The sequence below is a fragment of the Poromitra crassiceps genome (assembly GCF_964638095.1).
Source record: "Poromitra crassiceps genome assembly, chromosome: 13".
In the NCBI taxonomy this organism is placed as follows: Eukaryota; Metazoa; Chordata; class Actinopteri; order Beryciformes; family Melamphaidae; genus Poromitra; species Poromitra crassiceps.
Window position 1 is genome coordinate 3,359,944 of NC_139644.1, and position 22,500 is coordinate 3,382,443.

General features: G+C 43.0%; 1 protein-coding gene across 1 annotated transcript in view; it reads left to right on the forward strand.

The window, feature by feature from the left end:
- The window catches only part of LOC310787872 (integrin alpha-3-like), a gene marked incomplete at both ends in the record, with an annotated part of 77,468 nt that overhangs the window by 41,240 nt on the left and 13,728 nt on the right, over positions 1–22,500 (forward strand). Inside the window, 9 exons of the mRNA XM_083649332.1 lie at positions 1,682–1,821; positions 2,444–2,593; positions 3,156–3,253; positions 6,781–6,976; positions 8,901–8,984; positions 15,631–15,710; positions 17,585–17,662; positions 19,301–19,403; positions 22,451–22,500. The exon at positions 22,451–22,500 is cut by the window's right edge and continues 127 nt beyond it. Of these exons, the coding sequence (XP_083505458.1) occupies positions 1,682–1,821; positions 2,444–2,593; positions 3,156–3,253; positions 6,781–6,976; positions 8,901–8,984; positions 15,631–15,710; positions 17,585–17,662; positions 19,301–19,403; positions 22,451–22,500 (979 nt within the window). The remainder of the gene's footprint in view (positions 1–1,681; positions 1,822–2,443; positions 2,594–3,155; positions 3,254–6,780; positions 6,977–8,900; positions 8,985–15,630; positions 15,711–17,584; positions 17,663–19,300; positions 19,404–22,450) is intronic.

Consider the following 22,500-nt stretch of genomic DNA (forward strand, 5'->3'; position numbering starts at 1 on the left):
GATCGTCCACCTTGCGCAAGTGTCAATTTGCGTTCCCAGCATGATACCGTCCAGTTTTGCGCCAGGATCTGTGCGCAAATGCAGATGTGGGCGTGCCCCAAGACAAACCAGGCGTGTCCCTGCAAAATGCCTTCTGCTCTCGTCGCAATTCTTTGCGCTAAGAGCTCTTAAAAGCAGCTCTAAAGCAGCTCTAAAGCAGCTCTAAAGCAGCTCTTAGTGCTGAAAAGCGCTGTGAGGGCACCAGTACCTTGCCTCAGTGTGTAGAGGACACATGCAAATCCACTCTTCGATCCAAAAAAATCTAACCCGACCAAACCAAACCCACAAACTACTGAATTCCTTTAACCAGGAGGAGGGGAGAATAGAATAGAATAGAATCTATCTATAGCCGAGGAGAGCAGCCGGGCCGCGCCCTGCCCGGCCAGTCATCAGGAAAACCTGCAGCTCCGGCCGAGCAGTCTTTTTCTCTCTTTAAATAATTGAAAAACGTCTTTTTAAGGCTGATCAAGGAGATGGATTTTATTTCACCAGAGGTTGAAGGCAGCAAGACAAAAGACTGCTGGAAATAACAGGAGAGTTTGGAATATAAATAACGTTACACACAATAGGGTAAGCTTCACTAAACTTGGTAAACCAAGTCAAGTCAAGTCAAGTTTATTTGTATAGCCCTAATTCACAAGCATGTCTGAGAGGACTTCACAGAGAATATGTCTAGCTAAATCTAGCTGACACAACAATAGCAATTACAGTAGTAATAATAACAACATGATTGAACAATCATATGATAGAGAGAGACAGAAAGAGAGGGAGAAAGGGGGAGGGAAATGTGGGGGAGGTGAGATCAGGAAAAGGGAGGAGGTGGGGAGGGAGCAGGGAAATAATTAAGTTCCATCCATCCATCTTCAAACATGCTTCCAGAGTCGTGTCGCAGAGGGTTAGGGTTAGGGTCGCAGAGGGTTAGGGTTAGGGTCGCAGAGGGTTAGGGTCGCAGAGGGTTAGGGTTAGGGTCGCAGAGGTAGCCCTTCCAGCAGGGGACCCCAAACTTCTCTTTCCCGGCCACATTAGCCAGCTCTGACTGGGGATCCCAAGGCGTTCCCAGACCAGCGTGGTGATGTAATCTCTCTACCTAGCCCTGGTCTGTCCCGTGGTCTCCTCCCAGCTGGATGTGCCTGGAACACCTCCCTAGGGAGGCCACCAGGTGGCATCCTTACCAGGTACCCGAACCACCTCAACTGGCTCCTTTCTACACAAAGGAGCAGCAGCTCTACTCTGAGTCCCTCTTGGATGACTGAGCTTCTCACCTCGTCCCTAAGAGAGAGAAAAAAACATTTTGGGCGCTTGTATCCGCGATCTTGTTCTTTCGGTCATGACCCATCTTTCATGACCAGGTGAGGCTCGGAACAAAGAAAAGACTTTGTGAAGAGTGTGGCTAATTAACACTGTCAGGACATGACTGAAACACGAAATATCTTAAAAATTACAAAATACACGACAAGATTAGAGCAAACTTAAGGTCAAGGCTGTTAATTAAGGGTTAGTTCATGTTTATTAAGCATGAACTAACCCTTAATAAATGTCCCCCTATTGTGAATACCCCTAAGTGTTACGGATATTTTATAGCACGTGTGTGTGTGTGTGTGTGTGTGTGTGTGTGTGTGTGTGTGTGTGTGTGTTTGTGTAGCTGTGCAGTTCACCGTGGCCGCTGACGTCACCCGCCACAACTCCCGCCTCCGTTTCCGTGACAACAGGCAGGATGTTTACTCTGGCTTCCTATCGATGACATCATCACGACGCTGTAAAACCTTGAGACTGGGACTGCTGGTGAGACACACACACACACACAAACACACACACACACACACACACACACACACACACACACTGGACAGGTAACGTATCAATCACCCGAAAACAGCATTTTCTATCATCAATTTTATTCTAAACAGTCGAGTTATATAATGTTAAAATAATTATTATTATTTTAACAGTGTTTGGGAAAAGACTCAAGTGGCCATTCGAGGAACTGCAGATTTCAGTATCACTTCCGCGGCTTCCAAGTATAAAGAGTGTGGACTCTCCAGTCCAGTCTTATGAAAAAGTGGTCATCATTTGTGAAGATGATCTTGCTGAACACAAAGTTCGCTCTTTCAAGCATTTACACAAAATCCAGTACAAAATCCCATTGACTTTTAGACGAAAGAACTGACTTCTGGTTTGGCCTACAAAAATACCTTTTCTCTGCGCTACTCTATTTATATAGTCATATATAGCCTGCTTGTGTGTGTGTGTGTGTGTGTGTGTGTGTGTGTGTGTGTGTGTGTGTGTGTGTGTGTGTGTGTGTGTGTGTGTGTGTGCATGTGTGTGTGTGTGCGTGTGCATGCGTGCGTGCGTGCGTGTGGGAATGCGCACGCGTGCGTGTGTGTGTGTGTGTGTGTGTGTGTAGACTCCCGTGCGCGACAAGGTGGAGCCTCTGATCTTCTCTCTGGATGCGTCTCTGGTTGAGAAGCTTCCAGAGAAGCTGAAGAGAGGAACGCTGCAGAGCCTCCAGCCCTTCCCTCTGCTCAGCCACACCCTCCAGCCCAGCAGAGCGCAGGTCAGTGTTGGAGTCCAGACCCACTTGACTCCACTCTGAGTCCCAAACACATTTTCAGGAGTCGTGACTCGACTTGGACTTTGAGCACTGATGACTTAGACTTGGACTCTAGCATTGATGCATTTGGACTGGGAAGTTGTAGACGAGGACTCGGACTAAAGTTAAGTTAAGTTAAGTTGTTATCCCTTATCCATCCCCATGGGGAAATTCATCCTCTGCATTTGACCCATCCTCTATTAGGAACCATAATAATAAAAATAATACATTTAATTTAGAGCGCTTTTCTAAAAACTCAAAGACGCTTTACAGTACATAGGTTAAAAACAATAAAACAACACTTTAAAAACAAGAATTAGCAAGAACTTAGACTCAGGTAATCGGACTCCACTCTTCTTTGGTGACACGGACTTGGACTCAGACTTGATATAGTGACTTGACTACAAGACTAGCCCAGGTCAGAACAGAACCTCACACACAGCCCTGAACAGATTTGTCTTGTCTGTCTGTCTGTCTGTCTGTCTGTCTGTCTGTCTGTCTGTCTGTCTGTCTGTCTGTCTATCAGATTCATATCCAGACAGACTGTGGTACTGATAACCGTTGCCATAGTAACCTTCAGATGACAGCCCAATTCACCAATCAGGAGCGAGAACCCTTCCCCTCGTAAGTATGCCCCTCCTCAGCATCTCATCAAGTTAAAGGGATATACCAACTTTTTGGGATTTTCACCCATTTGCCATATCTCCCACACATAACCAAAATACACAATAGTTTTACAGTCACTCTCCATACAGTATGCAGTGAGCTACAGTTGTCCAGTTAGTTAGTATTGGACGAAACGGTACAGCCGTTCAAAGCAGTGGTGTAGTCTACATGATACGCAGGTATACGCAGTATATTCCGCAAATACTGGGTAGATACTGTAACTGCAGTAAATAAGTCAAAAACTGCAGGGAAAGATGCTTTTGTCCAGAGTTACATGACTATTTGTATTGTAGGTAGAGAGATAACAGTTAAACTATATGATCAAGACAGTCTACATTTTGTATTTGTGTTAACTTCTTGTAAATGAAATAATAATGAATAATAACAACAAAAATAATAATAATTAATTTGATTGGCGATCCACTGGAACCACATAGCCCCACACCCCCACCTCACCCCCTGCATGGAAACATATCTCACTCCAAGCTTAAATTTACAGTATACCCACTACAAAAAACTACACCACTGGTTCAAAGTCACCAAAAACACACATTTCTAACAGCGCCAAGAAGCTCTATGTACATGTTGTGACTCACCACCAGATGAAATATTAATCCAAAATGCAGAGAAACGCTATGTTTTTCAGGTAAATACTAGGGATGGGCATCGAATTTCGAATTTTCGAATAATCGTTGTTATTATCAAGGTCGACTTTTATTATTGAAAGTCGAAATTCTAAAAAAAACTTCTTTTTTTTTAAATAATTTTTTTCTTTTTGCGAGTGAAATGTTGCATTGTCTCCCTTGATTCTAAGTATAGTCGAATCACTTGGTTTGAGCAAGTAAAACAATTTTTATAAGCATTTTAAGCAAGGTTTATGGAAAAATGAATGGCGGATGAAATCCCATGAAGAGGGAGAGGGGGTGACTTTGGCACCCCTTTGGCACTCAGACCTGAGCCTACTAAATATTTAATGAATCACTCATGATTGTCAAAACTGTTTTTTATTTTCGAAAATGTCAATGTCATGTAACGTGTTCTTTACTTCAGTGGTGCAATGCTTGTTTGAGCTAAAAATCCACATCAGAAGCTTTTTCTATTACGGTAATTAATAATAAAGCCTTAGAATCAGGGGAGACAATGCAACATTTCACTCACAAAAAAAAAAAAATCACACCAATTTTTTTTTTTTTTTTTTTTTTTACATTTTTTTTTTTTTTTACATTTTTTTATTTATTTTCGAATTTCGATTAAAAGTCGACTTTGGCCAGCGAATTTCGAATAGTGTTTTTGCTAGAAATGCCCATCCCTAGTAAATACATAGCCGGAACTACTTTCTAAACATGGCCTCCAGGCGTACAGCGCATGCGCTGTGTACAGTGGAAGCACTGTGTACAGGCAAACAAGGAAGTAACTCGTGTGGGATTTACTATGAAATCATGTATCATATGTAATCATGAAACACTGGTTGGTGCCTTCGTGGGTTAGATTGGCTAGTTTTAGGCATGAATCAGGGTCAGGTTGACACTGTGCTCTCTGACTGGCTCTGAACGGGGTAGATAGATAGATACTTTATTGATCTTTGGCAAGAAATGAATGTCACATGATGCAGCTACATTCAACAGTCAGGACAAACAACAGGAGACAAAACGGACACTGAAATATGTAGCCAGGCACAATAATACCAGAAAAATAAGTTACTAAGAGTATATATATATATATATATATATATATATATATATATATATATATATTTATATATTATTATTATTTTTACTTTTTTTTTATAACTTTTATGCCTTTTGCCAATACCGTGGCTTCCAGCAAACAATCCATGACATAGAAGAACATTTTTGAAATCTTAGAATTTGCTAGACATACATTTTTCATTTTCTGTAGGCTACATCTTATTATTATATTTTACATAGTGTTTATATATTGTCAGAACCTGTATTAAAATTTCAAATATATGTTGCTTTGGTTATTTGCCACTTTAATCAGTCATGCCGGTATGGGGTTGTAAAAGCTGCAGCCAATAGGTTGATATTTACATTAGATGCAGTAGATTCTTTGAGGTCTTTGAGCAGTTATTGCTGGCATCTATTCTTTCTGCACCTGCATCAATACTACTGTGTTAACCAAAGAAACGCAAACTTTTTACTGTTGTAAAAACTACGTATAAACAGATGGGATGCAGAGCTGTTGATTTTCACACCAACCTATAAAATGTCTTCATTTATGCCAGTAGAAATCACAGATCAGTTTGTCATAGAAATCATACTGCATTTTCTAAGACAGTATATGGTTCTCAAACTTTTCATGTCAAGGACCCCTAAACTGTGTCAAATTAGACCACTGACCCTCATTTCATAAGATTATGTCCCAGAGCACCCCATCTGATAAGATTTTTGCTTTAGATGTTTTATTACAGAAAGTGTATGAAACCCATGACCAAAATAGCCACATTCTGTCATTGTGTTACTTATGGATTGAATTCACATCTGAATGAAAACATATTTTAATGATTTCAAATCCTTGACTTGCTGTGGTAAGTGATGTAAAAAAAAAAATATCTATATATATATAACTTTATAATTCACAAATTGAAATTGATGATATATGCCAAGTCCTGGAAAGTGAAAATGTAGACAGTGAGGCGAGGCTGGCCAGCGATGATGGTGAAAAGACAAGACAGGCAAAATCAAGCATTTTAAAACGAAATCAAAATGAATAAAATATGTACATTGCAGCTATCGACATAGAGCTGTAGATTTTTATTGCAAGCAGTCTTCCCTCAATCTTTTCCGACTCTGAGCTGTCTCCGTGGCTAGAAAAGAACGTTGATAGTCCTCTTTGAAATGACTACTGCAAACTCGCAGGTCCCAGCTAATGGAGCCCTATGCTAATGCTAGCTACCTAGGCTAGCCGTAGCGCTCAATCTTTTGGCAAACAATGCGAAATAAGCGCTTTGCCCGTTTCCTCTGCTTCTCTCCTCTTCTTCGCTAACTACACATTTAACCCTTGCCATTATAGTTTGATGAACAAACAAAGTAAAGTTGAGTACCGGTAGTAGCAAGATTGCGTGAATAATGTTTTTTAGCCAGCGCCCCCAGGGCCTGCGGGCTGGGCGTGGACTTATTAGAAAACTACGAGCCCAGTGCATTGTGGGAAGTGGATGATTTCTGCCTCCCGCAACCTCCCCTCCCCCCCCCACCCCACCCCACAGAGTGGGTTTTATTTTATTTCTCTGTGTAGTAACGACCGATTTTAAAAATTTCAACGGATTCCAACTCCATAGGTGCGTTACATTTAATAGATCTTCATATTCACCACGGTAAAGCCATCCTTTAAACAATATCAGCTATAGCCTATTTCACCTGTATCTCTGATTTACATTAAGTGTGTGTGTGTGTGTGTGTGTGTGTGTGTGTGTGTCTGTGTGTGTGTCTGTGTGTGTGTCTGTGTGTGCCTGCCTGTGTGCGTAGTCATCATGGTGTGCAGGTGTTGCAGTACAGTGGGAACATCAAGCGGCTGCTCCTGGAGGTCAACGTGACTAACGAGGCGTTCCCGGGGCGATGGACTAACGAGGCGTTCCCGGGGCGATGGGTGGAGGACGCTCACAGCGCGGCGCTGAACGTCAGCATGCCACCAGCACTCAAATACTCCGGAGTCCGCTCCCAGGTGACGCTCCATGATTTACCATTAACACAGTGTTTTTACTGCTTTATGATAGTAAAGCAACAGTAACTAATTACATTTACTTTCATTACTGTAATTTAGCTTTTTGCGTACTTTTACTTTTTTGAGTAATTTTTTAAATCAGTAATTTTACTTTTACATTTAGTTTGAAGTAATGTACTTACATTTTAAAGTAAAATAAATCCAAAGTCTCCCCAAGTTTTCTATGAACTGCAGACCAGAAACTGTCCAATCTATTGGCCCTTGCTAATTGCCAGTGTTGCCAACTTGGTTCGAAGGAAAGCTATTGGTTGCTAGGGATGGGTATCGAGCACCGGTTCCTGATTGGTCGGTACCAGCAGTTTTGATAAGGTCCTGGACGTTCGGTGCTGATATCCGTATTTTATTTTAAAAAGATTTTACCGTTCCCTAACGATGACGAAGCGGCACCAGGCGTTTGATGTTGCGTGTTTACACTCCTGTCCTGTCACTGTCCTGTCCTGTTACACTCCTGTCCTGTCACTACGCTTGTGACAGGTTTAAAAGATTTAAATTTGTATTTGGAAGAAAACTAGTTTTATTATAGGATGCATCACGTTGCTGAATCACACAACAACAGAGTCTGATAAAGCGAGCGACTGTCCTGCCCTGTGCTGTGATGATTGAATGGCATGTGTGTGTGTGCACGTGTGTGTGTGTGTGTGTGTGTGTGTGTGTGTGTGTGTGTGTGTGTGTGTGTGTGTTGGACACTTTGAGTGTGTCAGTGGAGAGGAGCAGAGACATGCAGAGCGAGCTCCAGAGGTAACCGCTTCACATCCAGGCAGCAGAGTAATGTTGCTACATTAAGACTGTTTTGAAGCATCATAATCTGAATGGTATGGAACTTCACTCAACTACTTCTTTGGTTGCTCGTCGTCACCACCCCTCGGTCGATGTCACCATTGCGGACTCGTGGAAACTCTCAGATCACCCTAGTGGAACTCTCAGATCACTTACAGACAAATTTTTCCATTTTCACCAGCTAACTATCTTGTTTCCATGAACTAATGAACATTTAAAGACAACATTTTCTTTTTTGAACTGTTCCTTATTTACCTTTTCAACTTTGTTTTTCTTTTTGGAAATTTAATTTCTGTATTTGAAACTGTAAAATGTTTAGCCCGGCATCTATTGCATCTCGGCCGATCCCAGATGGGGGTCCCCAATTGGGGTCCATAGTTGGGCCCCTACGGTGCATCGGCCCTCACAAGGTTCTTCCTCAGCTAGTCACTGAGGCAACCCTGGGGATATAAATCCGTGGGTGGAAAGGGTTTCTTGGTGCACTGTGGGTGGAGGAGGGTTCCGGTGAGTCTCGGCCAGGCCTTCACTCTCACATCTTATGGGTGTGGGGGCGGGGGCTGGGGTGGGGGGCATCAGTGCTCTCCAACATTGGTTGAGGGATGCTGGTAGGTCAGAATAGTTTAGGCTAGGCTAAAGATGTACTCTAGGAACTGTAAGAACTGTAGGCTTTAGATTAGCTAGACCAGAGGATTCCAAAGTCTGAGACCATTGGCCTCCTCTCAGATAAAGCATGGAAAAAACTGCAGTACCACCCATGTCAAGGACGTAGTTTTTTTGGGGGGGACAGGAGAGTTATATTAACAAAACTGAGATATGGCATGTACTAGGACCATGCGGCCGCCCAAGCTTCCAGTGACCGGCCCACACTTCTATAGCGACCCATTATGCCCATATAAGCAGAAGGTGAAGTGGCCCATTGGTTAATTTTCTACTGAGTGATGCTGGGCCGGTCAATCACATCTCTTACTAAGACCAGCCCTCCCCCTGTGCGTGCGTGCATGCATGCGCACACGCGCGCGTGTGTGTGTGTGTGTGTGTGTGTGTGTGTGTGCATGTGTGTGTGCGTTTGTGCGCGCGCGTGTTGTAGGGTGATGTCCCTCCAGTGGAGTGTTCAGTTGATGGCCAGGATCTGCTGTGTGAGCTGGGGAACCCGTTCAAAACCAACCAAAAGGTACCGGAACCTTCTACAGATGTTACCTGTTTACATGTTTTCGGGTGTATGTGTGTGCGTATGCTCCTCCTCTCCTCTCACTTGCCTGTGTCAATCAGTGACCAGTGCAGAGGGAGGCGGGGAGGCTGGGCTGGCACAAGAGACCGGCTCATATAGTGATCATATCTCTCTATGTCTCCCTCTCTCAGGTTCATATAGTGATCATATCTCTCTATGTCTCCTCTCTCTCAGGTTCATATAGTGATCATGTCTCTCTATGTCTCCCCCCTCTCAGGTTCATATAGTGATCATATCTCTCTATGTCTCCCCCCTCTCAGGTTCATATAGTGATCATATCTCTCTATGTCTCCTCTCTCTCAGGTTCATATAGTGATCATATCTCTCTATGTCTCCCCTCTCTCAGGTTCATATAGTGATCATATCTCTCTATGTCTCCCCTCTCTCTCAGGTTCATATAGTGATCATATCTCTCTATGTCTCCTCTCTCAGGTTCATATAGTGATCATATCTCTCTATGTCTCCCCTCTCTCAGGTTCATATAGTGATCATATCTCTCTATGTCTCCTCTCTCAGGTTCATATAGTGATCATATCTCTCTATGTCTCCTCTCTCTCAGGTTCATATAGTGATCATATCTCTCTATGTCTCCCCTCTCTCAGGTTCATATAGTGATCATATCTCTCTATGTCTCCTCTCTCAGGTTCATATAGTGATCATATCTCTCTATGTCTCCTCTCTCTCAGGTTCATATAGTGATCATATCTCTCTATGTCTCCCCCCTCTCAGGTTCATATAGTGATCATATCTCTCTATGTCTCCCCCCTCTCAGGTTCATATAGTGATCATATCTCTCTATGTCTCCTCTCTCTCAGGTTCATATAGTGATCATATCTCTCTATGTCTCCTCTCTCTCAGGTTCATATAGTGATCATATCTCTCTATGTCTCCTCTCTCTCAGGTTCATATAGTGATCATATCTCTCTATGTCTCCCCCTCTCTCAGGTTCATATAGTGATCATATCTCTCTATGTCTCCCCCCTCTCTCAGGTTCATATAGTGATCATATCTCTCTATGTCTCCCCCCTCTCTCAGGTTCATATAGTGATCATGTCTCTCTATGTCTCCCCTCTCTCAGGTTCATATAGTGATCATATCTCTCTATGTCTCCTCTCTCTCAGGTTCATATAGTGATCATATCTCTCTATGTCTCCTCTCTCTCAGGTTCATATAGTGATCATATCTCTCTATGTCTCCTCTCTCTCAGGTTCATATAGTGATCATATCTCTCTATGTCTCCTCTCTCTCAGGTTCATATAGTGATCATATCTCTCTATGTCTCCTCTCTCTCAGGTTCATATAGTGATCATATCTCTCTATGTCTCCTCTCTCTCAGGTTCATATAGTGATCATATCTCTCTATGTCTCCCCTCTCTCTCAGGTTCATATAGTGATCATGTCTCTCTATGTCTCCCCTCTCTCTCAGGTTCATATAGTGATCATATCTCTCTATGTCTCCCCTCTCTCTCAGGTTCATATAGTGATCATATCTCTCTATGTCTCCCCTCTCTCAGGTTCATATAGTGATCATATCTCTCTATGTCTCCCCTCTCTCTCAGGTTCATATAGTGATCATATCTCTCTATGTCTCCCCTCTCTCTCAGGTTCATATAGTGATCATATCTCTCTATGTCTCCCCTCTCTCAGGTTCATATAGTGATCATATCTCTCTATGTCTCCCCTCTCTCTCAGGTTAATATAGTGATCATATCTCTCTATGTCTCCCCTCTCTCTCAGGTTCATATAGTGATCATATCTCTCTATGTCTCCTCTCTCTCAGGTTCATATAGTGATCATATCTCTCTATGTCTCCCCTCTCTCTCAGGTTCATATAGTGATCATATCTCTCTATGTCTCCCCTCTCTCAGGTTCATATAGTGATCATATCTCTCTATGTCTCCCTCTCTCAGGTTCATATAGTGATCATATCTCTCTATGTCTCCCCCTCTCTCAGGTTCATATAGTGATCATATCTCTCTATGTCTCCTCTCTCTCAGGTTCATATAGTGATCATATCTCTCTATGTCTCCTCTCTCTCAGGTTCATATAGTGATCATATCTCTCTATGTCTCCCTCTCTCAGGTTCATATAGTGATCATATCTCTCTATGTCTCCTCTCTCTCAGGTTCATATAGTGATCATATCTCTCTATGTCTCCTCTCTCTCAGGTTCATATAGTGATCATATCTCTCTATGTCTCCCCTCTCTCAGGTTCATATAGTGATCATATCTCTCTATGTCTCCTCTCTCTCAGGTTCATATAGTGATCATATCTCTCTATGTCTCCTCTCTCTCAGGTTCATATAGTGATCATATCTCTCTATGTCTCCCCTCTCTCTCAGGTTCATATAGTGATCATGTCTCTCTATGTCTCCCCTCTCTCTCAGGTTCATATAGTGATCATATCTCTCTATGTCTCCCCCCCTCTCTCAGGTTCATATAGTGATCATATCTCTCTATGTCTCCCCTCTCTCAGGTTCATATAGTGATCATATCTCTCTATGTCTCCTCTCTCTCAGGTTCATATAGTGATCATATCTCTCTATGTCTCCCCTCTCTCTCAGGTTCATATAGTGATCATATCTCTCTATGTCTCCTCTCTCTCAGGTTCATATAGTGATCATATCTCTCTATGTCTCCCCCCCTCTCTCAGGTTCATATAGTGATCATATCTCTCTATGTCTCCCTCTCTCAGGTTCATATAGTGATCATATCTCTCTATGTCTCCCCTCTCTCTCAGGTTCATATAGTGATCATATCTCTCTATGTCTCCTCTCTCTCAGGTTCATATAGTGATCATATCTCTCTATGTCTCCCCTCTCTCTCAGGTTCATATAGTGATCATATCTCTCTATGTCTCCCCTCTCTCTCAGGTTCATATAGTGATCATATCTCTCTATGTCTCCCCCCCTCTCAGGTTCATATAGTGATCATATCTCTCTATGTCTCCCCCCTCTCTCAGGTTCATATAGTGATCATATCTCTCTATGTCTCCCCCCCTCTCAGGTTCATATAGTGATCATATCTCTCTATGTCTCCCCCCTCTCTCAGGTTCATATAGTGATCATATCTCTCTATGTCTCCCCCCTCTCTCAGGTTCATATAGTGATCATATCTCTCTATGTCTCCCCCCCTCTCAGGTTCATATAGTGATCATATCTCTCTATGTCTCCTCTCTCTCAGGTTCATATAGTGATCATGTCTCTCTATGTCTCCCCTCTCTCTCAGGTTCATATAGTGATCATATCTCTCTATGTCTCCCCCCCTCTCAGGTTCATATAGTGATCATATCTCTCTATGTCTCCCCCCTCTCTCAGGTTCATATAGTGATCATATCTCTCTATGTCTCCCCCCTCTCTCAGGTTCATATAGTGATCATATCTCTCTATGTCTCCCCACCTCTCAGGTTCATATAGTGATCATGTCTCTCTATGTCTCCCCTCTCTCAGGTTCATATAGTGATCATGTCTCTCTATGTCTCCCCCCTCTCAGGTTCATATAGTGATCATATCTCTCTATGTCTCCCCCCTCTCTCAGGTTCATATAGTGATCATATCTCTCTATGTCTCCCCTCTCTCTCAGGTTCATATAGTGATCATATCTCTCTATGTCTCCCCTCTCTCTCAGCTTCATATAGTGATCATATCTCTCTATGTCTCCCCTCTCTCAGGTTCATATAGTGATCATATCTCTCTATGTCTCCCCTCTCTCTCAGGTTCATATAGTGATCATATCTCTCTATATCTCCCCTCTCTCAGGTTCATATAGTGATCATGTCTCTCTATGTCTCCTCTCTCTCAGGTTCATATAGTGATCATATCTCTCTATGTCTCCCCTCTCTCTCAGGTTCATATAGTGATCATATCTCTCTATGTCTCCTCTCTCTCAGGTTCATATAGTGATCATATCTCTCTATGTCTCCCCTCTCTCAGGTTCATATAGTGATCATATCTCTCTATGTCTCCTCTCTCTCAGGTTCATATAGTGATCATATCTCTCTATGTCTCCTCTCTCTCAGGTTCATATAGTGATCATATCTCTCTATGTCTCCCCTCTCTCAGGTTCATATAGTGATCATATCTCTCTATGTCTCCCCTCTCTCAGGTTCATATAGTGATCATATCTCTCTATGTCTCCCCCTTCTCAGGTTCATATAGTGATCATATCTCTCTATGTCTCCCCCTCTCTCAGGTTCATATAGTGATCATATCTCTCTATGTCTCCCCCCTCTCAGGTTCATATAGTGATCATATCTCTCTATGTCTCCCCTCTCTCAGGTTCATATAGTGATCATATCTCTCTATGTCTCCTCTCTCTCAGGTTCATATAGTGATCATATCTCTCTATGTCTCCCCCCTCTCAGGTTCATATAGTGATCATATCTCTCTATGTCTCCCCTCTCTCAGGTTCATATAGTGATCATATCTCTCTATGTCTCCTCTCTCTCAGGTTCATATAGTGATCATATCTCTCTATGTCTCCCCCTCTCTCAGGTTCATATAGTGATCATATCTCTCTATGTCTCCCTCTCTCAGGTTCATATAGTGATCATATCTCTCTATGTCTCCCCTCTCTCTCAGGTTCATATAGTGATCATATCTCTCTATGTCTCCCCTCTCTCTCAGGTTCATATAGTGATCATATCTCTCTATGTCTCCCCCCTCTCAGGTTCATATAGTGATCATATCTCTCTATGTCTCCTCTCTCTCAGGTTCATATAGTGATCATATCTCTCTATGTCTCCCCTCTCTCAGGTTCATATAGTGATCATATCTCTCTATGTCTCCCCCTCTCTCAGGTTCATATAGTGATCATGTCTCTCTATGTCTCCCCCCTCTCTCAGGTTCATATAGTGATCATGTCTCTCTATGTCTCCCCCCTCTCTCAGGTTCATATAGTGATCATGTCTCTCTATGTCTCCCCTCTCTCAGGTTCATATAGTGATCATGTCTCTCTATGTCTCCCCTCTCTCAGGTTCATATAGTGATCATGTCTCTCTATGTCTCCCCTCTCAGGTTCATATAGTGATCATGTCTCTCTATGTCTCCCCTCTCTCAGGTTCATATAGTGATCATGTCTCTCTATGTCTCCCCTCTCTCAGGTTCATATAGTGATCATATCTCTCTATGTCTCCCCCCTCTCTCAGGTTCATATAGTGATCATGTCTCTCTATGTCTCCCCTCTCTCAGGTTCATATAGTGATCATGTCTCTCTATGTCTCCCCCCTCTCTCAGGTTCATATAGTGATCATATCTCTCTATGTCTCCCCCCTCTCTCAGGTTCATATAGTGATCATATCTCTCTATGTCTCCCCCCTCTCTCAGGTTCATATAGTGATCATATCTCTCTATGTCTCCCCCTCTCTCAGGTTCATATAGTGATCATGTCTCTCTATGTCTCCCCCCTCTCTCAGGTTCATATAGTGATCATATCTCTCTATGTCTCCCCCCTCTCTCAGGTTCATATAGTGATCATGTCTCTCTATGTTTCCCCTCTCTCAGGTTCATATAGTGATCATATCTCTCTATGTCTCCTCTCTCTCTCAGGTTCATATAGTGATCATATCTCTCTATGTCTCCCCCTCTCTCAGGTTCATATAGTGATCATGTCTCTCTATGTCTCCCCCCTCTCTCAGGTTCATATAGTGATCATGTCTCTCTATGTCTCCCTCTCTCAGGTTCATATAGTGATCATGTCTCTCTATGTCTCCCTCTCTCAGGTTCATATAGTGATCATGTCTCTCTATGTCTCCCCTCTCTCAGGTTCATATAGTGATCATGTCTCTCTATGTCTCCCCCCTCTCTCAGGTTCATATAGTGATCATATCTCTCTATGTCTCCCCTCTCTCAGGTTCATATAGTGATCATGTCTCTCTATGTCTCCCCTCTCTCAGGTTCATATAGTGATCATATCTCTCTATGTCTCCCCCCTCTCAGGTTCATATAGTGATCATGTCTCTCTATGTCTCCCCTCTCTCAGGTTCATATAGTGATCATGTCTCTCTATGTCTCCCCTCTCTCAGGTTCATATAGTGATCATATCTCTCTATGTCTCCCCCCTCTCAGGTTCATATAGTGATCATGTCTCTCTATGTCTCCCCTCTCTCAGGTTCATATAGTGATCATGTCTCTCTATGTCTCCCCTCTCTCAGGTTCATATAGTGATCATGTCTCTCTATGTCTCCCCTCTCTCAGGTTCATATAGTGATCATGTCTCTCTATGTCTCCCCTCTCTCAGGTTCATATAGTGATCATATCTCTCTATGTCTCCTCTCTCTCTCAGGTTCATATAGTGATCATATCTCTCTATGTCTCCTCTCTCTCAGGTTCATATAGTGATCATGTCTCTCTATGTCTCCCCTCTCTCAGGTTCATATAGTGATCATATCTCTCTATGTCTCCCCCCTCTCTCAGGTTCATATAGTGATCATATCTCTCTATGTCTCCCCCCTCTCTCAGGTTCATATAGTGATCATATCTCTCTATGTCTCCCCCTCTCTCAGGTTCATATAGTGATCATGTCTCTCTATGTCTCCCCCTCTCTCAGGTTCATATAGTGATCATATCTCTCTATGTCTCCCCTCTCTCAGGTTCATATAGTGATCATATTTGAGACATCTGAGATCAGTTTGGACACCAGAGAGATTCACTCCCTCCTGCAGCTATCTACGTAAGACACACACAAACACGCACGCGCAATCGCGCGCACACGCACACACACACACACACACACGCACACACACACACACACACACACACACACACACACACACAGACACACACACACACACACACACACACACACACACACACACACACACACACACACAGACATACACACACACACAGACACACACACACACACACACACACACACACACACACACACAGACATACACACACACACACACACACACACACAGACACACACACACAGACACACACACACACACAGACACACACACACACACTTCTGAGTCGTTGGATGCGGGACGCACAGACAGACACATAGTTGAGCTGAAATGGGATTGTCAGGGTCTGTGATTCTTTATCGTGATGTATTCCCGGGTAGACAGGTTAGAGAGGCGGGACAAAGCGTGTGGAGTCTAGACAAGTGCATAGATCTAACATGCATAGATCTAACATGCATAGATCTAACATGCATAGATCTAACATGCATAGATCTAACATAGATCTAACATTTGGTGTTGTTATCATTTAGTCTATGCACTGCAGAGTGCTGGAGCATTTAATAGAGCGGTAGCGTCTGCCCAGGGGGAGTAGATCAAAGAAGCTGGCCGGATGACCTGCAGGACCTGCAGTGTACCTGACAATACTGACCTGTAGGGTCCCTGACAATACTGACCTGCAGGGTCCCTGACAATACTGACCTGCAGGGTCCCTGACAATACTGACCTGTAGGGTCCCTGACAATACTGACCTGTAGGGTCCCTGACAATACTGACCTGCAGGGTCCCTGACAATACTGACCTGTAGGGTCCCTGACAATACTGACCTGCAGGGTCCCTGACAATACTGACCTGCAGGGTCCCTGACAATACTGACCTGGTCCCTGACAATACTGACCTGTAGGGTCCCTGACAATACTGACCTGCAGGATCCCTAACACTACTGACCTGTAGGGTCCCTGACAATACTGACCTGTAGGGTCCCTGACAATACTGACCTGGTCCCTGACAATACTGACCTGTAGGGTCCCTGACAATACTGACCTGTAGGGTCCCTAACAATACTGACCTGCAGGGTCCCTGACAATACTGACCTGCAGGGTCCCCTGACCTGTAGGGTCCCTGACAATACTGACCTGTAGGGTCCCTGACAATACTGACCTGCAGGGTCCCTGACAATACTGACCTGTAGGATCCCTAACAATACTGACCTGTAGGGGCCCTGACAATACTGACCTGTAGGGGCCCTGACAATACTGACCTGTAGGGTCCCTGACAATACTGACCTGTAGGGTCCCTGACAATACTGACCTGTAGGGGCCCTGACAATACTGACCTGCAGGGTCCCTGACAATACTGACCTGTAGGGTCCCTGACAATACTGACCTGTAGGGGCCCTGCCAATACTGACCTTTAGGGGCCCTGACAATACTGACCTGTAGGGTCCCTGACAATACTGACCTGTAGGGGCCCTGACAATACTGACCTGCAGGGTCTCTGACAATACTGACCTGCAGGTTACTGACCTGCAGGTGAAGGAGGATCTGGCTGTTGTGGTGAAATCCTTAAGTCTTCTTAAAAAGACGAGACGTTGCGGACCTTTTAACGATTGTTTTGGTATTAGAGTGCCAGCTAAAATCATCCGAAATAGTGTCACCAAGATACACACACACACACACACACACACACACACACACACACACACACACACACACACACACACACACACACACACACACACACACACACACACACACACAGGTATATGTGTGTGTGTGTGTGTGTGTGTGTGTGTGTGTGTGTGTGTGTGTGTGTGTCTCTCTCTACATGTCTCTCTCCTTGTCTCTCTCTCCAGGCTCAGTGAACAGTCAGACTTGTCTCCTCTCTCTCTCTTAATGTTGGTGGAGTATTCTCTCCAGACAGCCTTTACTCTGTAAGTTCACACACACATGATGCATGTATGTGTATGTATGTATGTACCGGTATATATATATCTGTGTTTGTGTATGTGTATATGTGTGTATATATAGGCATCTCGCTCACTATGCACGCTTGATTCCTATAGGCTCGCCCGCTGTGCGGGCTGGCAGCCTTGCCCCCCCCTGCAGGTCGCATACAACAGCTACAACAGCTCAGCTGTTGGGTGAGATTTATGACATCACTGATGATGTCACAGTAGATTTATGACATCACTGGGCTGTATGACATCACAGATGATGTCACACGTGGGACAGACATACAGAGCCCTAGCTCCCATTTATATACTGAGATACAGTATATACCATTGAGATATAATATGAATGGAGAGAGCGTGCCTATCTCCTCCCTGTATGGTCTATTGAAGCCAAAATCTTCTCAGATCAGAGCAGGGGCGGACTGGGACCATAATTCAGGCCGGGCATTAGATACCATGCAGGTCAGGCCAACACACGCGGACACACATGCCGGCGAAAAATGTGGGCCGTTTGAAGCAAGATTTGGTGAATATAATGCTAACGTGATGTTACATGTTATGTTACCTATTTGTTCACTAATAGAATTCAACATTGCCTAGATAACTGCAAGTATAATATGAAGACGTAAAAACAAAAACATACCTCTGTACAAAAGCTTCACAGCAAACTTCATTTAAGGAAGAGTGTAGTGTCCTGTCTTGTCTCGTCTGAGGTTAAATGCAAATACAAAAAAATCAAACTGCTTCATCTCCACTTTAAACTGTATTGTGCAGTCCTACTGATAATCCCATAAAGCACATTAATGTGAAAGCAATAAGCATATAGCCTACATGTTTCACTTTATGCTCTGAAATTGTAGCCTACCTGAAGGTTCCTGATTCTGATTCTGAGTTCAACACCACCTCCAGCTCTGCAGGAGCACCTGCTGCATTGCTAGTGCTGCTTCTGCCTCCTTCTCCACTTTTGTGAAGAAAACCCCAAAAGCAATCCAACCCATACTTTCAGTTTAGCCACTACTGTTTACATTTGACCAATGGGATTTTTTATATAGCCTAATATAGATAAATAAATACAAATTAGTGTTAATATAATTTCTCTCGAATATTCTAGAGGCAATAGACAATTGTCTACCACTGATATTGTAGTTTAGGCCAAGACACAACATAGGCTCCTTGCTTTCCACCTCTCTGCACCTCTTTTCTTCTCCATTTTGGCACCATTGAACAGCAAGCCCCACCCACCTGCGCTGGGGTCTCAGCAGCTTCTGACTGGAAATTAACTCATTCCTCCCTGCCTAATGATGTCAGATTTATGACATCACTGATGATGTCACAGGGGGATTTATGACATCACTGATGATGTCACAGTGGGATCTATGAGGGATTTATGACATCACTGATGATGTCACAGTGGGATGTATGAAGGCACTAACACGAAAATGTGTGCTGTTTTATCCAGGGAGTGTTGCCATGTAAACAGGGCCTAGTTAAAATTGGCTAAGTGGGCTCCGTGGTGGTGGTGTCAGTCTCCTGTGTGTGTGTGTGTGTGTGTGTGTGTGTGTGTACATACATGATGATATGATGAATCTGACTCTGATCGCCCTCTGTGTCCTCCAGGATCAAGCAGCCAGGCCACGCCCACTTCAGCGGTCATGTGATCGGCGAGTCGGCCGTGAAGAACATCGCTGACATCGGCAGTCCCCTGCTCTTCACCTTTAAGGTTCCTATCAAATAAATACAACGCTCTATTCACCTTATTCACCACGCCCACTTATTCTCTCTTCCGCGTTCAACGCAATGTATTTGTTCTTCCGGTTCAGCAGTAGTTGGCGGCCATTTTCAAAATAAAACATCAGTATGAATGAAGTTTGGCAACATTCAGAATTAAGCTACACTGCGGCCAACTTCAGTTACATGTTCAGAACGTTTCTGCTGCAAGGAGCCGATGGCTGTACCCGGTCGGCATTTAACGTTAGTTACAAAAGCACGTCGACAGTGTTTTCTCACTGCCAGTAGCCTAACTACAGTGGGGTTTGACAGATAGCTAGTCCGACCGGTGTCAGCACAGACAGCGCTCCCGGTCCTCGCTGCTCGTTAAAGATTTCCAATAGGCGTTATTCTGATAAACTGGTCACATATATGTTACGTTCTCACCCGACAAATATTAAAACTTTAAAACATTTTTTTTTTTTTTTAGCTTGAAAACAGCTTTTTGGCAAGTCTAAATGACTACGGTAGGCGGACTCTACTTCCGTGTTTAAAACCGGAAAGACGATTACGAAATGACGTCATGCAGAAGCGTCCTTGTATGGGCAAAGAATAAGGTGAATAGAGAGCCAAAGTCGACGTCACTTCCTGCTTCAGTATGTGTACCAAGAGATTTTGCATTGATCTCATTTCGGTTACATTACTGCAATGCACTCTCCTGTCTCACACAACAATGATGTCACACGTGGGACAGACACACAGAGCCTGATCAAATGTGTCCCCCACAATAAATTGATGTAAAAAAATGAGAAAAGAGATTTACTGCGTGATACAGCTGTTCGTGGCATTACAGCGGGCCAGCGCTCCTATAGGGGAGAGCAGAGCAAGGAACTAACCATTCTACTAACACGGAAATTGATGTAAGGGGTATATACTGTATACCACTCCCATAACATGTGTGTATCACTTAGGCTTAGGGTGTCGAGTCGTCATAGTCTATTTTTAATTTGTCTTTATTGAATGTTTCAAAACTGCATGTTTAAATAAGAATAGGCTAATTATTATTTCCACCACTCTACACACACTATTATTTCCACTCATTTAATTTGGTTACTTTCATGTAAAAAGTTTGGAAGGAACAAGCGGCATGCTGGGAGAAATATGCAAATGTTTTGTCCAATGTGGTCCAATGACATTGCTCTCTGTCAGAACTTGTTTGGATGTCCTGATGTTGGTCTTGTTAGTTATGTTGGAAAATGCCACCAGTCTGTGTGTCTGATTAGGGGCAGCTCATTAATTTATACTGTGAGCTGCTGTGCTTTTCTTGATGGCTATTGTTCTATCCTTATTGATATGTAAACTGCTACCTTGTGTTGATTTGTTAGTTGCTGACTAGCTATTTCAGATGCGCTCACACACATACAAAGTGAAATTTACTATGGCAATAAATACCACCGATTTACATGACTGTATTGCTAAAGTAGAGCCTCAGCACACACATACCAGACACAAGACACAATGTAGATGATGTGGACTAACATCATCACACATGAATACAATTGGGCTAATTGAATTCAGTCTCAGCTTTCCAGTCACACTCAATTTCTGCAATTCCAATATTGTTTAGGGGTCCTATATGCAGAAATATTCAGAATAGGCAAAAATAACACATTTATAATGCATGTATTTTTTTTGGAAGAATAACATGGATTAGCATAAAGTGGGCATGTCTGTAAAGGGAGACTGGGGTACCAATAGAACCCATTATTATTCAGATATCTTGAGGTGACAGGTCAAGGGACCCCTTTGAATATGGCCATGTCCGTTTTTCCCTTTCCAACATTTTGTCTAAGTTTGGATCGGTATTTATCCCCCTTGCTGACAAGGTAGCATGTCTAAGGCATCCCATCAATGGATGCCTTAGATCTTCTAGTTTCATATGATATCAGTAGCTTCGCTCTAGCTTTAAAAATGAGCCCGCTACAACCCGGGCAGGGAGGTGAGTGAGTGAGAAAAGGTGAATAATGACATCACAACAGTCCAATCTTAATGTTAATATTCCTCTAATCTGGCGATAAATTGGCCACTTTTTTTGCCGGCGCCCGGCAGCCGTCCCCCCCAATGTTGAATCGGTGGCTACGGCCTTGCTGTCCAGGCTCCTCGGTTATGGAATGACCTCCCAGAGGAGATCAGGGAAGCGAACACATTGTCTTCTTTTAAGTCACATCTAAAAACACATGATTTTATTTGATTTTTATTGATATTATTGTGATTTTATTGTTTTCTCCTTGTATTTTATTGTTATATCTCTACATGTATATTTTATGTCTACCTAGTGTCTTAATTGTATGTATTGTTTGCCTTATGTATACAGTATATATATATATAGGCACTATATAAATAAAGGTATTGTTATTATCATTTCTACGTTCTCGGCAGCCGCCATATTGAAAATTACCTCTTTCTGGAATTTAGATTTTCCTAGATTTTTAGTATGTTATCAATAGTACCAGAATCCATTGAAAAACCTTTTGTATCAATTTGTTCAGTGTTCAACCAGAGAATCACTTAATCAGCCTAATGGGTGTAGAGACACTTTTCTCATAATTTCTCACTGAAAACACATCGGAAAATAAGCTCCATAATTGATTTTTACTTGAGTCTATCTGACCCCTAAGTGAAACATTAATTAAAAATAATCATAATCATAATAATCTTTACACTAGTTTATTTGTCTAAAACTGCTAAAATCAGAGACACCTTGTGACTATGATACAGAAATGACTCAAAAACTATTATTATTTCAAATTATTGGTACCATTGATTCAAAACGACTTCAATTTCAATAATATGTAGTGTGTATGTGATATTTAGCATGTCAATGGATTTGTCTACCAATTGCAGTAAGGCATGCTAAATATGGGAAATCAAACATTTGATGTTGTCATGTGTAGCCACATCTTGCCAGTCTCCATCTCTAACAGAAAGATGTATGTGGGGCTTTTCATGAACATAGTGAATATAGTGGTTAGTCATGTGACCCGCGGCGTCTCTTGATAGGTGGATGTGATCGGTAAGCCGCTGGGCCACCTGGGCAGACTGGAGGTGGA